This window comes from Hakea prostrata, chromosome 2, assembly GCF_041222555.1.
Source record: "Hakea prostrata isolate BN-2017 chromosome 2, UWA_Hpros_2, whole genome shotgun sequence".
NCBI classification, from domain to species: domain Eukaryota; kingdom Viridiplantae; phylum Streptophyta; class Magnoliopsida; order Proteales; family Proteaceae; genus Hakea; species Hakea prostrata.
Window position 1 is genome coordinate 53265300 of NC_142601.1, and position 18582 is coordinate 53283881.

At 38.2% G+C, this 18582-nt stretch overlaps 2 protein-coding genes across 15 annotated transcripts in view; one reads left to right on the plus strand and one right to left on the minus strand.

Annotated features, from left to right (window-relative positions):
- LOC149024867 (uncharacterized) overlaps positions 1-7528 on the plus strand; it is a 42902-nt gene extending 35374 nt beyond the window's left edge. Inside the window, exons 3-6 of one of the 4 annotated variants that reach the window (XR_016171676.1) lie at positions 4841-5051; positions 5198-5943; positions 6891-6951; positions 7036-7528. Coding sequence is in view for 3 of the 4 variants with exons in the window: in XM_089145058.1 (XP_089001184.1) it covers positions 4841-5051; positions 5198-5940 (954 nt within the window). In the remaining variant the exon portion in view is untranslated. Of the gene's footprint in view, positions 1-4840; positions 5052-5197; positions 5944-6168; positions 6761-6890 lie in introns of those variants that run through there. The other 3 variants (XM_089145058.1, XM_089145059.1, XM_089145060.1) reach the window with 3 other exon arrangements.
- A 255-nt stretch (positions 7529-7783) lies between these two features.
- On the minus strand, positions 7784-16623 carry LOC149024868 (uncharacterized). Of its 11 annotated transcripts, none has more exons than XM_089145068.1 (8): positions 16387-16623; positions 15934-16095; positions 14865-14965; positions 13869-13972; positions 11782-11943; positions 11604-11685; positions 11376-11492; positions 7784-9226 (listed from the first exon to the last, which is right to left on the minus strand). In XM_089145068.1, the coding sequence occupies exons 5-8, from the start codon at positions 11898-11900 to the stop codon at positions 9176-9178; spliced, it is 369 nt and encodes a 122-aa protein (XP_089001194.1). In that variant the 5' UTR covers positions 11901-11943; positions 13869-13972; positions 14865-14965; positions 15934-16095; positions 16387-16623; the 3' UTR covers positions 7784-9175. The 11 variants fall into 11 exon arrangements, with proteins under 11 accessions (XP_089001194.1, XP_089001192.1, XP_089001190.1 ...); XM_089145066.1 differs by having other exon boundaries at positions 15898-16095; XM_089145064.1 differs by lacking the exon at positions 15934-16095.
- Between the last annotated feature and the right edge of the window lie 1959 nt (positions 16624-18582).

Below are 18582 nucleotides of genomic sequence, written 5' to 3' on the forward strand. Positions count from 1 at the left end.
TTAAAGCTTAGAGTGAAGGGTAAAATTACCTCCAGGATTGTTATTATGTAACAATCCCGCATCGAGAATTTCTTTCATCTTGTGCGCTCATTATTATAAATAAGGCATGACTGAGTCTCCTTGACACAAGTCAAAATTGTCATACCATTCAACCCGTTTTAAAGTGCTAGAATCGAATTTGGACAATCCAAGATGATGATCCTAAATAAAACAAGTGCAACAAAAAATACAGGGTGGGATAGGAAATATTGAGGTATCACGTAACAAAGATAGAATAAGGAATACCTCCCCATGAATTGGATGAAGGCATGCAGTTAATGAGAAAACATGCTATTACAACAGCTGGGAGAGTGATGCTTATTCGTTCTGTCCTCCTACCTCTACAGGTGTGGTATCTTCACCTTTCCCAAATCTACCATCCTCTCCTTGGAATCCATCTTTTGTGCGTTCTTTTGGAAATGCCAAGAATCTTCCCGCTTTCTTCATCCCATTAGCTGGAGGTCCATCTGCCACCCCAAATTCAAGGGAGGTCTTGGAATCCGTCGTATTCGTGATATGAATATGGCATGTCTCATGAAACTCATTTGGAAGATTGCATCCAAACAAGATTCCATTTGGGTTTCCTGGGTTTACTCCTATCTCCTCAAGAATGACTCCATTTGGACTGTCTCCCCCCCTCCAATCCCTCCTGGATCTGGAGAAAGCTTCTTCTTCTCAGAAGTCATGCTCTTTCAGCCATCTTTGTCCAAGTTTCTAATGGTGTCTCCACTTCCTTTTGGCTCGACCCTTGGCATCTGATGGGTATCCTGTTCGCTCTCCTTGGCCATAGATCTGTGTACAACTCCCGTATCCCAAAATCCATACCCCTCTCCACCTTTATTTCTTCTAGTTCTTGGTTCCACATCCCCCACCCTAGTCTCACACAGGTTAGGAACTCCCTCCCTCCCCTTTTCTCCCACTCCAATGACCGCATCACATGGCTTCATTCCCACTCTACCTCCTTTTCCATTGCCTTGGCTTGGAACCTCCTGAGAACCCCCTTGCCCCCTGTCCCTTGGACCCACCTTGTTTGGTTTAAAGGCCACATACCCCGCCACTCCCTAACCCTTTGGAGAGCCCTTAACCTTGCCCTACCTACCCAAGCATTTCTCATTAGCCGCCACATCCCTGCTAACCCTAACTGTACCATATGTTGGAATAGTTCAGAGGATCTTGATCACCTTTTTTTCGGTTGCCCGCTCTCCCTCTCTATTTGGTCCCTTGCCCTTGCCTCCATTTGGCCTAGATCGCGATGTTCATTGGGCTTTGCTCGAGATTGGAAATGGATCCTGAGAAATTTTGCCGGTGCCACTATTTGTGACCTAGTGGGTAAGCTTGTCTTTGCTGCCACTATCCACCATCTTTGGTGGGAGCGCAATATGAGAAGATGGACTTCCAAATCCCGATCTCGTGATATGATTTGGAATGCCATCTATTTTGATGTTTCTTCGAGGCTTGGTTCTCTTTCCCACTCCCCTGTTGTTGACTCTCCGAAATAGGTTGATTGTTAGTTCTTGGAGTCTCTCATCTCCCCTCCAGTCCCTGCCTTGACTGGATTTCTCCTCTTCTCCCTCTTTCCTCTTTGTATATGTTCTCTTTTCTTTAGTAATTTAATTTTTTACTCACCCAAAAAAAAACTTTAGGAACCTTCATTTCAAGCATCAAGGATTGGGTGACATCCATCAAGTGGCGATTTTTCCTTTCTGCTACACCATTTTGTTGTGGTGTGTCAGAAGAGGAAAACACATGAAGCATTACCTTTTTGGGTCATAAACTCAGAAAATGGGTTTGAGAAGTACTCTTTTGCATTATCACTACGCAATGCTTTCACATTCACATCAAACTGAATTTTTTTATTTCAGATACAAATGCACAAAATATAGAAAATAGCTCAGACTGATTCTTCATTAAATATAACCAAGTGATCCTAGAATGATCATCTAGAAAGGTCACAAAATATCTGAACTAAACATAGAAGAAATAGGGCAGGCCCCCAAACATTAGAATGTACTAAGCAAAAGGAAAAAGCAGACTTATTAGGCTATTATTAACTCTGGAGCGTAACGTACATGGTGGAGCTCCCCAAACTGACATGACTCACATTCTAACCTAGATAAACGCTGAAAAGTGGGATCTAACTTCTTTAAAATTTCCAACGATGGGTGATCGTTGCAGCAAAGGATTTGATGAGGAGAAGCAACATTTGCACAGGCGACAGAAGACTCGGTATCCTTAAACAAATGCAACCCTCCTCACTCACGTCCTCTACCAATTGTTCTCTTCGTACCAAGATCTTGAAAAATACAAGTAGGGCAAAAAGTTACTGAACAGTTAAAAGATTTGGTAAACTTACTTATAGACATAAAATTAAATGGAAAATTATAATTGATGCCAAGGACAAGGTTTGGTTTGGTTTCGTATTGGTGCCTTTAAGTTTTGCTAAAGATCCATTGGCTGATGTAACATTGGAAGTAGATAGGGACATGGATGAGAAAATACCTGGTACTCCACACATATGATCAGAGGCCCCGGTATCTATAATTCAGGGACGGGAAGTAGCGGAGAGACAAGCAATTGCATTACCTGACAGAACCAAAGTAGTATTGGAAGAAGTAAGCTGTGAAATCTGAAACTGATTGTATTGAGCAAGTTCTTCCTCTGCCACGTATACCATCTTCCCCTCAGAATGTTAAGACTGCGGTGGAGTATCAGTACTAGTCACTGAATTGGCATAATGCTGCTGCCCAGGTTTCCCATGTAATTATAGCAAAATTTCTGAATGTGGCTTGGCTTACCACAATAATGACAAACTCAGGCAGCCCCTTTACCATAAAAAATAGTAAACTCTCCAGTGGTTTGCTGCTCCTGTCCCGCAGTCACCAGCATGACCAGAATTACCACCATGACCTCCACCATTCCCACAGCAGGTGTTATTATGTCCTTTCCGTGATAAAAGTATCCTCTGAATTTTCTCATGAAACACAAAAAACAGGAGCAAGAGTACTGGTGTGGGATGCAATAGTTTTTCCTCCCGAAATCTGATTACAAACTGAGTCATTCTCTGGTCCTAGTCCACCAAAAAAAACCCACAACCGCCAATTGCTCTCTTTGCTGTTGCATCTTTTTCACATCAAATGTGATGGGCAGCAAGGCATTCAAATGTTCATATGTTTGTTTTAGTCAGCAAAGTACTGGGTAATGGATCACCCCTTTCTCTCATATCTTTAAAAATCTGGAGACAACTCATAGAATCAGGCTAAGTTATTATGCCCAGAATATAGAACTTCTAAATAGTCTAATAATTCTTTAACTGAATCAATATTGGGTCATCAAATTAGCTACATGATTTTCCATAGAACTTAGCATTTGTCCAAAAATATGAACATCAACTATACTCCATGCAGAATCACTCTTAGGTGGATCTGTCTGGTGGGCCAGCTAATCGCTACCAGTGAGCATAAGTTTGACAATCTTATGCCGTTGCTGATAATTACGAACTCCATCAATTTTCTTGTATCTCATAGAAGAGGAGGATGCAACTCTGTCACAGTTGAACTCTTTTCCTCATCACCCATTATATCATAAAAGTAATAATACTTCAAGATGTAGTTAGAGACAATACCAGAAAAATCAAAACTAGATCTAAAATACCCATTGTATAAAGAAAGGAAATAGTCGGAATTACTGAGAAATCAAGCAACCACCAAAACACTGATCTCTTTCTGCAACAACAACAACAACAACAACAATAAACCTTGTTCCAACTAAATGGGGTTGGCTATATGGATTATTGCCTTCCAATCAATTCTGTTTGAGGCCATGCTAGATACAAGGCCTAAGCTATGCATATCATTTCTCACCACTTCTCTTAAGGTTATCTTTGGTCTACCCCTAGCTCTTCTAGTTCCTTCAATCTGGATTATATCACTTCGCCGTACATGAGCATTTATAGGTCTAAAAACACTGATCTCTTTCTAAGATCCATAATATCATTTGCCAATCAGCATCATCAAATAAACCATGAAAAACTTTGCTTTAATTGCTGATAGCAGATTTACACACCAACAGATCACAGACAAGGGCCCGGGGGTGACCTACTGACCTTGGGCTGATCAGCGAGAGGAAGGGAATGAAAAGAAGGCTGAGAAAAACAGGATCAGCTTAGGATTGATCAGAATCAAGAGGGCTCTGATACCATGTAATAGAATAGCTGAAAATACAAATAAGGAGAGGAAGAGAGGAAAGAGAAGAAGAAGAGAAGCAGCCAGAAGAGAGCCTGTATTGTATTCCATTAAGATACCAGGCAGCCTTATGTCTGCCAAAAATACCAAAAATAAAACACATAAAAGAGGCGAGGAGAGATTGCAAAAGATCTCGGGCATATTGACTAACACTACTAAATTCCAAAAACTCAATCTGGATCTGGTTCATCTTTCTCTGGATGCTAAGTGGGTTTTTCTCTGTCCAAGGTAGGTAATATGTTTGCATCATCTTAAAGGGGAAAACCTATGCAATTATACATGTATTGCTTATTACAATTTGAAATGGATCAGTATGGACACAAGATTTATGATCTTCTGAATGATTAATTGCTAATACTCTTACTGTGCTTCTGAGGAATTACACTAATAGTAAATGGTTAATAATGATAGATTATATTTTCCCCATTCGATTTTAAGGTAGGCACATGCCTACTTTTTTTGCTGTGCTAATAACATTCAAATGTAGTTTGACTTTTTCCTTTGTTCAAACTTTTCTTTTGTGACATTTTGCTGCATCTAAGTTATTTAATTTTGTGCAGGATACGATATTTTGCAAATCTATTCTTAACGAATATGTTGTTAAGATGAACCTTCAGAAGCCGTCATATGAGACTACTAAATCAGAAGGACCTATACCATTATTTGTCTCTTCTCTGTCTTTCAATGGAAAACTTTATACCGGTATTGCAGGCAGAAACAAAAAAGAGGCTGAGCAGTTGGCAGCTCGTGCTGTTATACAGTCAATTTTAGGTACTCTTTTATTGATTGGATACAAAGTACTACCTAATCTCTCTTGCCCCATCCTTTCTTCACTATACACAAAAAAAATGTTATATCTGTTTGTAGTAGAATCTACTATTCATTGACTAGGAGTTAATTTCTTAATGTTTTTGCAGGTGAATCTAACATGGTAACATGCCTTTCTGAGATCATCAAATCTAAAGCTAAACTTTATGCTGCAATGCATAAGATCAATGATTCTGGCACATCTACAAGTATAAGAAAAGTTGGAGTCCTTCCAGGAACTGATCAATTTCCAATGGCTGCATATGCTGGAACATGTCAAGAGCCACGGGGTACCTTCCCTGTCCCAATTTCAGAGCCACATGGGCAAGAACCCAAACAAGCAAGACCTGAACCTGTAAGTGAAACAATTACTGGTTCTCTTTTAACATCTTTGCCTGTTCCTCAAACTCATCGGCCACATCCCAACCAAAAACAAAATGAAGTGCCACTGGAACAGCATAATTTTATTGTTGGTGGCATTTCCCAAGGCACAGTTCTCCAAATGCCTGCATATGCTGGAACATGTCAAGGACAACAGGGTGTCAGCCTAGCACCAGTTTCAGAGCCACATGACCGTGAACTTAAAAAACAGAGAGTGGAATCTTTAGTTGAAACAACTACTCATCAGCCACATCCCAACCGAGTACTAAATGAAGTGCCACTGGAGCAGCATGCTGTTATTGTTGGTGGCAGTTCCCCAGGTGCAGTTGCAGCCCAAATTCAAGTTCCACTGGGACAGCCTTCTGCTGTTGGGGACAGTTCCCAGGCTGCAGTTTGCACCAATGATGCTGTGACTACTGCCAAAAGCTCTTGGAGAAAGAACAAGAGGAGGAGACAATCAATTCTGAAATAAAGGGTAATGCTATCAAGATCTTATTTTTAATTTCTGTATCGCACTGTCTGTTCTTTCCCCCTGACAACACCACCCCCCCCCCCCCCCCCAAAAAAAAAAATCGAATAAATAAATTAACATATAAAAATGGTGCTTTTCTTTTGCTGTAATGTGTAGTCATGATTCTGTTAAGAAGCGGTGTGCCTGCTATCATGGTTTTTATTTATTGATTTTTCTCCACACATGCAGACTCACATGTAATATACACAAAGTACATACAAGCTGCCAACTGGTACAATTGGTGTAGTTCAGCCAATTTTTGGTTTGAAGGGAAATTGGACAGAAGGGCAGTCAAATTTTTAAACCTTAAAATAGGGAACCTCTTTTATTTATTTATTTAATGTCGTCATCCCATTTGATTGTATAGGCTACTTCAGTTTCATATAATATCTAAGGAAAATGGATGCAAAGTATAGTGAAACTTAGTTGCCAAATTTGGAATGATCTGGAGTTAGTCATTTAGTCAACTAGAGTAATGATCAGAAAGTTAACTTTTAAAAAATGAAATTTTCACTTCCTTCCCTTTCATTCACCTTGCCACCAAACGAGTCGTAGGAAAAGAAAAATACTGCTTTCATTTCCTATGACTCATCAGCATGGTTTATCACATTGTATTTGTGGTTTTTGCAGAAAATGTAGTGAAGTGCTGGTCAAGGTGTTAATATGTTTTGTGCTTCATTGGAAAGGAGGCATGATATTCTTACCATACACAATATGGAAGTCCTTAAGTACTTAGTTTGTCATGCAAGAGTACTATTTTCTCTTACACATCCCCCCCCCCCCCCCCCCCCCCACCCCTTCTGGTTAAGTCTATCTGCTTGTCATAAATCTGTTATTACTGCTCTTCTAAAAGGGTTTTAGTCTGTTCAATTTCTTTAACATTGAATAATTGATTCTTACGAAAATAACAGGTGACAAGCGATGTTCGCCATTACTGAGTAGCAAGCGATGAATGCTTCCTTGTTTTCTCCTGTAAGAAAGATAGTTTGCAGAACTCAAACTAAAACATATTGCAGTTTGACTGGATGACTGATAACGATTGCTTCTTGGATGCAGTTGAAATATACCTGATCTCTGTGGTGAACTTCATTTTTTGTACATGGTCCATTAAGCATACCCAGTCGTTTGTAGCATGTGATACTTATATATTGGCACTCTGACTGGAATGACATATGATGTATTACTTCGAGGATGCAGTTAACATATACCTGATGTTTATATGTGGTGAATATTTTTGTAGCCCTTGTTTGATATATCATACCCAATGGTTTGCTCTACTTGATGCTGATGCTTATACATCTTGGCAGTCTGATTTTGCATCTTGTGGGGGCAATTCAAATTTACATAATGTTCCATGTGCTGTGAGCCCCTTTTTCATTTTTAGATGAAGTTCATGATTGGTACTTGTTATGAAATCTTTTGTTTTCATTCTCTATTTCGTGCTGGAACTATTCTTCAAGCTTTTCCTGTTTAACAGTCTAGTCTCACCAGTAAGGACACGGTGAGGCAGAGACACCTGAATGTAGCAACATAGTTGTCAATGCCATAGCCTAGGGTTGTCCTGGCATCTTGTTTGCCTAGATGGGCATTTTGCCTCGCCACCCCACCCTTTCCCAACCCTGTTCCCCCCCCCCCCCCCCCCCAAGTGAAAATTGCCATGGATTGTGTAGCTACTGTTTTTCTCATCCAGGTCTAGTTGGTTTGAGAGAGGCGATAGCTACATACAAATATATTTTTCACTGTCTGGGTTGCATGCAAAGCCGCAGGTTAGAGTGATTTATAGACTTGTCATCTAGATGATGATGGAACGTACCTGGGAACTAAGTTTGGTGCTAGTCCATCGGAAATATTTTTTATGAGGGAGGGTGTTGTTTAGTTTTCCTGGAAATAGTCTTCATTTGGCTACTTGGAAAAACATCTTTAGACAAGCTATTTCTACCATATGAAGAGCTGGTTTGCTTATCTAATTCCAGCAGAAGCTTGATCTAAGGAGTTGTATGGGTGGGTCATCTCGTCACAATGAGAACTTAAAATCTTTGGCCCCCAATGTACTAAAAAATTTTCTACTCATCCAAATATTCCTCAGAAAATTTTATCAAGCTATATTCCAAGCAATATTTTATTTTTTGGAGGAAGAACAAATGTGAATTTCATTAGAAAGTACAAAGTAAAGATTTATATCGAAGCATCCTCTTAATCAGCTGTGGTAGGATTACATAGAAAAGCTGTTCTTGACTCTGTTTGTGTGGAAACTTTTTACACTGGATTTATCCTTAAAAACCAAACATCTTAAATTTTGAATCAGGGATTGAATCGATTGGTTGTTTCTGCCAATTAGATAATCGATCAGAATTCTCCACAAAACCTCATAATTTGTCAATCAAATCTGAAAAATCCAACTAACCAGTTTCGAAAACCTTGGAAACCTGTCAATTCGGAATGTCAAGAACAGGATTGGTAACGATCCATCTTATCCAAAGCAACCGTCGAATCCTCTTTGCCTGGGAGAAATGTAAAAACTATCCAGTTCTGATTTTTGATACAATGTCACAAATGATATTACAATCAAAAGGAAAAGAATCCAAAATATACAGGAGAGGCTCGCAGTTGTTAGAACGTTTCATTTTGAATTTGTACTCTCACCTTCCTGCGTGGAAGATTCCCAATAACCTTGGATGGAATGCTTTGAATAGTATCGACAGATACACCAGACCCAATTTAACAAGGATTTTCTTGACGTGCCAGATTATGCCTTTTTACTCTTGCCATCTTTGCTTTCTTTTTTCTCTCTAAATTCTCCAGTGTTCTGTCTCTTTTGATGTTGTAACAAACATGAACTCAGCCTCAGCTTAGTTTGAACTTAATGGAACTCGATAAGTGGATCCCAGAAAAGGCAGATTAATATATTTTTTTTTGGGGTAATTATATAAAGTGTTAAGCAAAATTTATGCCGTCCAATTTTAGTTCACAGTATTGCAGATATCCGAAGATAAAGAAGAGCTTCCAATAAAATTAATATCAATTGACACTATATGCAGAGACTGGAAAACCCACAACATCTAACACAAAACAACTGGAGTTCCTGCAGCTTTGCAAGTTCAATATTTACCTACTTCGATTAGTATCTACACAACTTCAAGAAGTTGCTAGATTGATAACAGCATACGTGTCACTGCATGTGGTGCTTGATCAATTGCTAGCCACTCCCATCAAGCTGTCCATGAGAAAGAAGGTGTGCCATGTATTGCTGGAAAAGCATATGGATAAATGAGGCTTATCAAAAACTCTGGCAACTTCAAAGTATTTATATTTGCTATTGAAGAGATGACAAATGTGAGAAATTGACAGGTAATTGTCTCTTTCAAAGGTATGGAAAGAAAGCCTATTTCCTTAAAACAAAATCTCTCAAAGCTTTATTTGTTACTCGTGTGTGGTCCACCTTTATCATTTTAAAGTAGTTTAACAGAGGTCATTGTGAAGCAATGAAGGTTTGTTAGTGTCATCACATAAATACTGGCAGTTTCTATGCTATAATGCCTTTTCGTTATTTGCTTGACATGCTTGACACAATCAAAACAAGTAAGCAATATTGACGGAGTTGAAATCACTGATCAGTGTGCACAGCACCTGTAATCGTGATCCTTATTATCCAACTCAGTAGACAATTATTATCCAAAAAAAAAAAAAATACAAACTCAGTAGACAATTCAACAACTTTGTCCAATAATCTAAGTGATCAAACGAATGCTTGTTGTATCAAAAACTTCCACAAGTGCCACATCCCGCTAAACTCAGCAGATGTATTACTTTCAATATGGTTCCGACTCATTGACAAGTTTAAAAACAATCCTTTTATCTGCTGAAGTCACCTATGATAAGTATTCTACTGATCAGTGATAATATATAGGATCTATCTGCATTGTTGATCCCAACCCTGCTGGCCTGACCACCCAAGCGGGGGGAAGAAAAAAAATCATATATAGGAGTATTAGCAGACTTTGTTGTTGGTACTTCCAAAGGATCCAAGTCTTCATGTATAGATGCAATGTAAACAAACATGAGAGGAATGCCTAAGGTTTATCCTCTAATGCAAAGGAATAAGCCACCTTAAAAGCACAGTGGTGAAATATATCTATATGCTAATAATCTCCTGTCTACATGACTCAACAATAATGCAGATGATAGAGGCCGCTGGCTGTTGCACTTAGTCCATCTTCTTATCTCCATTAACTCTTAACTTAGTTTCTGGACTGGCTTTCAGATTTCACCAGACTTATAGAGGCTGTTTGATGTCTCTGCTCGCCAAACAGTAGTTTCTGGTTGTTCATCTTTTTTTGTTCTCATAAAAAAAAATGCAGATGTGACTCTTGAGCAGTCATACTATGAAAGGTCGCAACCAACACACTTCTGTCAAGGTGAGTGCCCTTGACTAATGTAAAAGCTATCAACAGCTTCCAAGAGAATAAAAACTGCAAATTCCAAACTTGAAAGAATAATGCCATTCTCTAGATGTCATGAATACATGACGATCACAGTTACATTCAAGCATCTCATGCTAGCAGCAGAAGTACAAACAAGACCTAGACTATTCATGTATGCCCTATGCATAAATCGCTATGAGAAGGCAAAATCTATGGTTCTTGCAACAATAATCTACTAAACATGTCCTGCTACTGGCTTGGACTACATAATTTTTTCCCCAGAAAAACTTGATTGCAATTCCATAAACACATAAAACATATTGTGTTTCAACATCCTCCTCTCCCTAAACCCCCTTATAAACCCCCCCCCCAGCGCATGCGCAGAAAAAAAAATCACAAAGAAAGCCAAACATCCCCTAACTCCCAATCTAGATGAGAAAACCATTAGGGGGAGCCCAAAAAGATCTGTTCATTGAGAAGCTACTTTTTCCCTCCAAGAAGCAACCCTATGCTTCATTTCCTTTTGATCCAAGCACTATATCAAGAGCGCACCAAGTAAGAATTTATATTTGCTCCACTAATTTTGCATGAACAAAGAAGTTGGAACATATATCATCTTGTAGTAAATCCAGCCTCCCCCCCCCCCCCCTTACAAAAAAGAAAAAAACCAACCTCCCCCGGGGAAAAAGAAAAAAGAAATTGAAGTTCCTTGATACATTTTCAGTAGGACTGCACCAAAGTTTATACGCTAGATGGTCCCAAGTTTGAATCATTGCTATAGGATCTCAAGCTCTAAATATAGACCACAAAACAAGATGTTATGAAACAACAAAGATAAGAGCTTTTTGTTCCTCAGAGATAACTGGATTATATTTTTGCATCCACCAATCAATATGAGAAGAGAAGAAAAAAAAAATACAAAATGCTGAAAAAAGAAAAGAAATAGGTTTGTCTATATAGCAGAATCATACTTACAGAATGGTATGCATAAGGAGGCTTTCCTTGGCGCTCAAAGTGTTTAGCCATGATGAGGAATTCAATGGGACCCCACTCTTCAATTTCAAAACAATTGCCAAGCGCAGCTTTATATAACTGCAAAGAAAATTGTTTATCATCCATATCTAATACCAGATGATCAGAAATCAAATGGTAAGCTGCTTTGGTATAAGCCACAAAAGGTCGTCTTCAAGTTGAAACACATACTTTTACTGTGTCAGTCAGCAACTCTGTGCCAGCTGGAAATGATGCATAGAACTGGTCAGCCCTTGAGATCCCAGCTCTAGTTCTGTAAGAAAGATACCAAAACAAAAAATCAACCAACATCAATGGAGAACCATGAAATAGCTTCTTTGCATCACGCTGAGCACTTAAAAAAACTCACGTATTGCTTGTGTAGGCATAACTCAAGAGGGCAGTGAAGCAATAAAATCCAGTGTAGGACACAACTCTCCTGAACTTCTGTATCCGCAGAATGGCTTTCCAAGTGTCATAAACCCTCATGATTTATCACAACTATCTCCCTGATGATTGTGGGGGAAAATATCTAAAGATCCACAGAAATTCAAAAGAACAATCACTTTAATGTGCTAGAGTAAGTCAATTGTTTAAAAATAAATTAAGAATCAAAGAAAAGATTGAGCATCAGTACTCTCTTCTTCTTCTTTTCCCCCCAATTCAATGCGGTTTCTTTTCAGTCTTTTATGCTTTTTTTTTTGGGGGGGGGGGGGGGGGGGGGTTGTTGAAGTTGGAAACCAGAAAGAGAATGCTTTAGTAGCCAAAGAAACAAATCAGTCCTTAACCATATTCTGATCAAGATTTTCATGCCTGTTATGCTCAGAGAAAAAAGCTTTTGCAAACATGAGAACATGAACTCACAGTTTCCATAATTGCTCAAACAACAAAATAAATACATATGAAATTTGAATTTTGAAAAGAACTATGGAATCAACATACTGTGTCCAACCCACCATGGAGGAAAGCATTCTTAATATCAAGTTGCTGTACACCAAAATAAATAAAAATGAAACTTCAACAGAATTAACATCCAGTGTCCAAATCACCCCGTGTAGATCCCAACCCTTGTTGACAGCACATGACAGGTTAACTTGGATAGCTTTCAGCTTCACCACAGGTCAAATGCATCTGGATATTTAATTCCACAAGATTGTTAACCCCCCCCCCCCTCTGCAACCAGTCTTGCCTTATACCGATCCACTATTCCATCAGCTTGGTGCTTAATCATGAACAGACATTTGTAGCTCATAGGCATTTTTCCATAAGGAGAAAAGGTCCCAGCAACAATTCTTTGCAAGTGCTTGCATTTCCTCAAGTATATTTCCTCTCCATTTTTGAGTCTTCTGTCAAATATTGGGAAGCGAGATAAAAGACAAGGAAGATACAAATGCGATAGAACAGGAAAGGGAGTCATCAGACACAACAAGAGTATAGGATGTTGTGTTCAAGTTCTCATCTCACTTTCTGAAAAAAGCAAGTTATCACGGCACCAGTTCATCCACATATATGATGCGGAAAAAATTTATTAACAAAATAAAAACAGATGACAAAAGAAAAGAGCCAAGGAGAAAAAAAATAAGAAAATGAAAAAGCAAGCCCAGCCTGAGAGACCAAACACCAACTTGAAGAGGGAATAATCAATACCAACTGAGAACTTCCAGAGAGTGCAATTCAAAAACGAAACACTGACTTTTATTTAAATTTTTGCAGATGCATATCGAGTAGATCCCTCATTTTAGCTGATTACAACTTCTAATGATTCAAGTAATTCTTTATAAGTAAAAGAACATCTTGTCAGTAACATGTTTTTTTGCCCATTTCACTACCATAATTATTTGATATAATAGCAAGAGGTGAATTACTTGAGATAATTAGGATAACTTGATTGAAAGCTTTGCAAATTATTATGGTACCTATCAGGTGGTGATGAGAGCTATTTTAGACGATCTAAGTATGCCTGCCAACTTGGGAAACTTGGGATGTCACATGAGCTCTAACACTTCAACTTTTGTAAGTTATGTGTTTCAAAGGGCCTGCCTGTAGTGGAATTGCTGGTATCCATTTCATAAAGCCCTCTCTTTGATTGACAAACTAAGAGCAAACATGTCTTTCTCTTGATTGGAAAGTAACCAATTTTAGTCATACCATTCCGCAAAATCATAAGAACATATTGTGCAAGCATAAAGCTGGTCTCCCAGTGTTCAGAATGTAGATATGTGTTTGTGGAGGGAGGGAAGTTTCACTATTTTGTTGGAGAGAGCTAGATTGCATTCAGGCTGGAGGTAAGGCAAGCTATATGCCCCCACTATATATTTCATTTAGCTTCTTTTAATAAAACTCTAGGGGCTTCCCCATGCCCCAGATTCAGATTTAAAAATAAAATGTTTTATTCATAATCTTTAAACTAGAACTGTGACCATAGTTCTTAATATAACTTTTTGTCTTTACACTAACCACTAGGTCTACCTCAGAACCTGCAGTTGCTGGAGCCTTGTGATCTGGATACGCTTTTCTTTTAATAGTAGCTGAGTCAGAGCCTTTGAATAATGCATCAAAACCTGAAATAATTAATAGAAGAGTGAGAATGAATAATGCCACCCTAAGGCTTGGGTGATGAGGACAGCTCATTTTCCTAGTCTTTCCCATTCCATCATGTCTTCTAGAATCCCTTAATCTGGAACAGGCTGTTATACGGTTTTCGGAAGCTGGGCAAAGCCTTTGAACTGTAAGACAATTAAGCTGCTTTGACCTAGTAATATTTCTTGATCACTTCCCAAGCATGCATCACTCTTAACTTTCTACTTTAAGCCTAAAAAAGACTGTGCATCATCAGCCACTATTTAAAACACTCGCCTAAATAACAGGGTAGGAGGTTAAGAAATTTTTTCATGGCAATTTTAGGGTAAGAAAAGCTCTTAATCTCACCCCTCAGATGTTATTAATCTTAGGGCATATATAGTATTCTAATCCTTGGGATTTTAGAAGAGGTTTTTTCTTTGTGTGTGTGTCAGTGAGAGAGAGAGACAGAGACAGAGACAGAGAGGAATAGGAATTGATATAGAGGAGAAGGCCTAGGAAATGCTATAGAGAGGAAGGAAGAAAGAGAGGAAAGAGAAGAAGACCAGGGACCTGTCAAGTAATGTTATTTCTTTGATTCTACTGAATTTTGCTCTGGAGACATTTGTGGATGAAAGCAGACTCCAAACCATGCATAAGTATTCCCCGGTTTCAATTACACTCTAGTCAAATGTACAATTGGTTCATCAAACAAGGATCAGAAAATAAATCCCAAACTGATTTGATCATACAGCCAAGAACTATGCATCAAGTCCCTTGTTCGAGTAAATTGAAGATTTTGATAATAACCTAAAGCCAAGCAACATTTCTACAATATATAACATTAAAAAGAGAAATCTTCAAGGATTAAAAAATAAAGTCAGAACTGAATACCATCACGGGGGTGAAAACAGCTGGTTTAGTCTGTTAGAGAATTATTGTTCTGAACCCAATCCCTGCATTGCATCTCTGGGTGACATTTTGTAAGACAGTACCTGATGGTTCACAAGCGGCTGAGTACTCACTCCATAAGAGTTTAATCTCAGTTCTAAATTGTACTATGTTATCTTTTGAGCATTCCGATTGAGTTGCAACATTTATGCCATATAGTATTAAAGAAATACAACCTTCAGTCAGTAAAAAGTCAGAAAATGAATATGCTTACAGTCAGTTGGACAAACATGCAAAACAGAACCTGAGCTTGGAAGGAGAAACAAGCATGCAGTATAAGATATAAAAAGCCAACTGGCATGCAAGGGTGATTTCTTTTTTACTTGTCAATTAAGTATTGAAAGGGCATACCCAAAGAACAAAGCTCCCAACATTGTAGGCTCTAGGAAGGGTCATAACATATGACCCCTACTGCTGCTTCCCAACCAATTAAGTTTAGCAGCACATACTACACAACAAAAGATATATTTGTAGTTCTTGCTTTCTGATCAGAAAAATTCTATTAGAATAATAAACAAACCAATAACATGAATAAAAGAAAAAAAATGAAGAAGAAAAAGATGTATACAAGAAACCAAAATAAATAGATCTTAGTGCCTCCCTTCCATTAGAATTCATTTATAACAGCCCCACCTTGTACAGGTATCAAAGGCGCAAAAGAAGAACACCAAGAGAATAATCTCAGTTGACAAACAATACTTCGAAAATATAGAGAAGGTGGGCACAAAGCAACCTCCACATACAGTTATCCATGATGAATGTCATTGCAGCCATTTTACTCATCCAATTTGAAGATTAATTTATTCAAAGGTGCATGAACAATCACCAATTTTTGAAATTCTCTGCTCGTGAACAACACAAATTCTAAAAACAAAACCAAAAACAGGAATTCAAGTTTCTGATAATCACAAATTTTCCCATCGGAATCCATTTCTAATAATTAAACTTCGTAGATATCAAAAGCATAAAACCATACCACCAAGACAGAAAAAATCTAATCTTTGAGTTATACCAGAGGCCAAACAAGTGAAAACCGAAGAAGACCCACTAACAGAATCAGGGTAACAAAGAACCGGAATTTTTCGCCGAGGGTTTGAAACAGCTTGGTGCAGTTCGGTACTCTGTTCTGCAAATTTGGGTTCTTTTCAAATCATGCGAAATTCAAGTACCGGAACTGCACCAAGCAATTTCAAGCAATCAACGAGCATGTTGAATCATCATAACACAAAGCAGAAATATAAATGATTCCCTGTCATCTACGGCAAATACTAACGAACCCATATGATATGGCTTCCTGGCTTTCCATTTTTAGCCAAAATTTATAGTATTTAAAGTGATGCTTTCTTCCTACCTTTTTTTCCCCTTCCCTCACAAGAAGATTGAAGAAAAGGGTAATCTAGAAGAATCTGTAAGGAGGGAGCCAACAAATAACTAGAAACTAGAAATAGCGTCAAATTCAACTTACCATGACCCAGGTTTTACGGGAAATCCTACGCCACCAAAAATGAAAACCACTTGCCCTCGTACTTCACCTGGGCTATCTCTATCTCTATCTCTCTTCCTCCTCTCGCCCTCTTTCCCTAGTTTTTTTTTGGTTTTTGTTTTTAATAATTCAATTGTGTTTCTTATGAGGGTGCTCATAGGCGCTGAGGTGGGTGAGGGTGACCTTCAAATTCTGCATGATGGAATATAGAACAGGAATCTTCAGAGTGACGGCAGCACAGTAAGGTCTGGTTTTGGCTGTTTGTTTTCTTTCTTCAATGTGGGCCGTCTTCTTTGAAAACCATTTTCAACTTGAGATTCCCTTTGTCGAACCCCAAAAACTGTAGTGAAGCCGTGAAGGGGCTAGCTAGCGGGGCATGTGGTCCTGTCGAATTTGCAATTTCATGCCTATCAAGGAGACCGGTACGGGTGGCTCTTTCATTGCCTCATGTGTTCGACTCCTCTCCAGCTCGTCCCCAATAATTTTTTTGTTAATGACAAATATTAGAATTGATATTTCTTTTCTTCCCCATACTGGTGTCATTTTATACAGTTCCTCAAAAAAAAATTGTAGAGACACAAAAGAGGATGAAAATGAAGTTCTTGAATAAATAATGAAGTTCTTGAATAGATTGGGAAAATTCAGTAAGAATTCTGCATTCAAGTTAAGTTCTCTAACATAAGTTGAGGTCAGTTGAGGTCATTTTGCGTATTATTAGATTACAAGTGCAAAAAAAACTCTCCTGGGGCATTTATAACCACAAACTATGTGGGGCCTATAAAAAATATAATAATGTTTTTTTTTTATAAAAACTCATCACCCTAATGCTCTAGGTCCCCCTGTAATTTATGGTATAGTCATCAGGGAATTTGATCCGGACTCAAAAAAATACACTACCGGTGGTCAATTTTTTACTTTTTAGACAAAGAAAATAAAAATTATTACTAAGAAGAAAACTATGAAACCATTAAAGGCAGAACTAAAGTAACTAATTGGTGGTACACCCCACTAATATATATTGATTGGCTTTCAATGATTTAGTGAAATCTTGTCTAACCTATATCAATTATTTGAATGAAATCAATTTTTTACATTAATGCATAAAAAATGTCATGTCTTCTCATAAGAAGGGAAAAAAAAATCCTTCCCTAGGTGTTTATGGTAGGCAATGATTTCGAAAGAAAATAACACCCTTCACAAATGGCTCACATAAAAAAAGTGAAGTTACTATGTTTTCTTCATGAAAGGATAAAAATGCGTAGAAAAAAATTATTCGTATGAACATACAGTTTCCATGTGACTCTTATGATTAGATTCCTCGACATAGAAAAATGTAAGATGCTTTCATGAAAAAAATAATAATAAGAAAATTCTCGTGAAGGGGATGTTTATCTACATGTGCCAGTACACATAGAAAGAGATCATTGCATGGCTCCTTTTGTGTGAAATTGATAATATGTAGTGAATAATCTTGCATTACTATAGAACTTTTAAGACAATATATAATGAGTGATCTTTTAAAAATGGTCACGTCATAGTTTATTGATGTAAATTTCTAAAGCTTCTATTTAAAAACAATTCTACAAATAGCTAATGTAAAAAAGACCAATTTAAACTTAATGTTGACGATTCATGCCAAGTGGATCCACCTTGTGCAAGAATTGAAGGACTCAAGAAGGGATCACCATTGTCAGTTCATTTTCGGGGTTCTTTGCACCCCGAACTTCTACACTTGGCTAATGGACCTGCACACACAGATAGGTCAGTGCCCTTGACTCTATTTATTTCTCGAGTGAGTTCTTCGTGCGATACTTGATCCAGAAGACCCAACCAAAGGCTGACCCAATACATAAGCCTTGTAGCCCGTGTGCCCTGTTGCTAAGTGGTTGTACAAGATGTCTTTTCAACTTGTTGTATGTTCAACTAATTTACTCTGTGTTAGGCCAGGTAGGATTGCTTGGTTGTTAGCTTGTCCAGAGCATTTATGATTTTGGCCATCCAACTGTCATCTTTAATGACCTTGTAGCCATTGGGCTTCTCAAGTTTTGTTTGTTGTCCATCGTACTTCATGAAGGTTGCCATGATTACTCCTTGCCTAACATAGTCACACTCTGATCTAGGCCCTTGATTCTTTGGAATTTCAGTCTTCCCATATAGATCATTTCCACTTCCTTCAGA

Coding starts and splice junctions, on each gene's coding strand:
- LOC149024868 (XM_089145070.1), bottom strand. CDS start 11,900: ATGAGGGTTTATGACACTTGGAAAGCCATTCTGCGGATACAGAAGTTC. Junction 11,493..11,603: donor TGCTGACTGACACAGTAAAA/GTATGTGTTTCA, acceptor TTTTCTTTGCAG/TTATATAAAGCTGCGCTTGG. Junction 9,227..11,375: donor CTCCTTATGCATACCATTCT/GTAAGTATGATT, acceptor ATGCTTTTCCAG/CAATACATGGCACACCTTCT.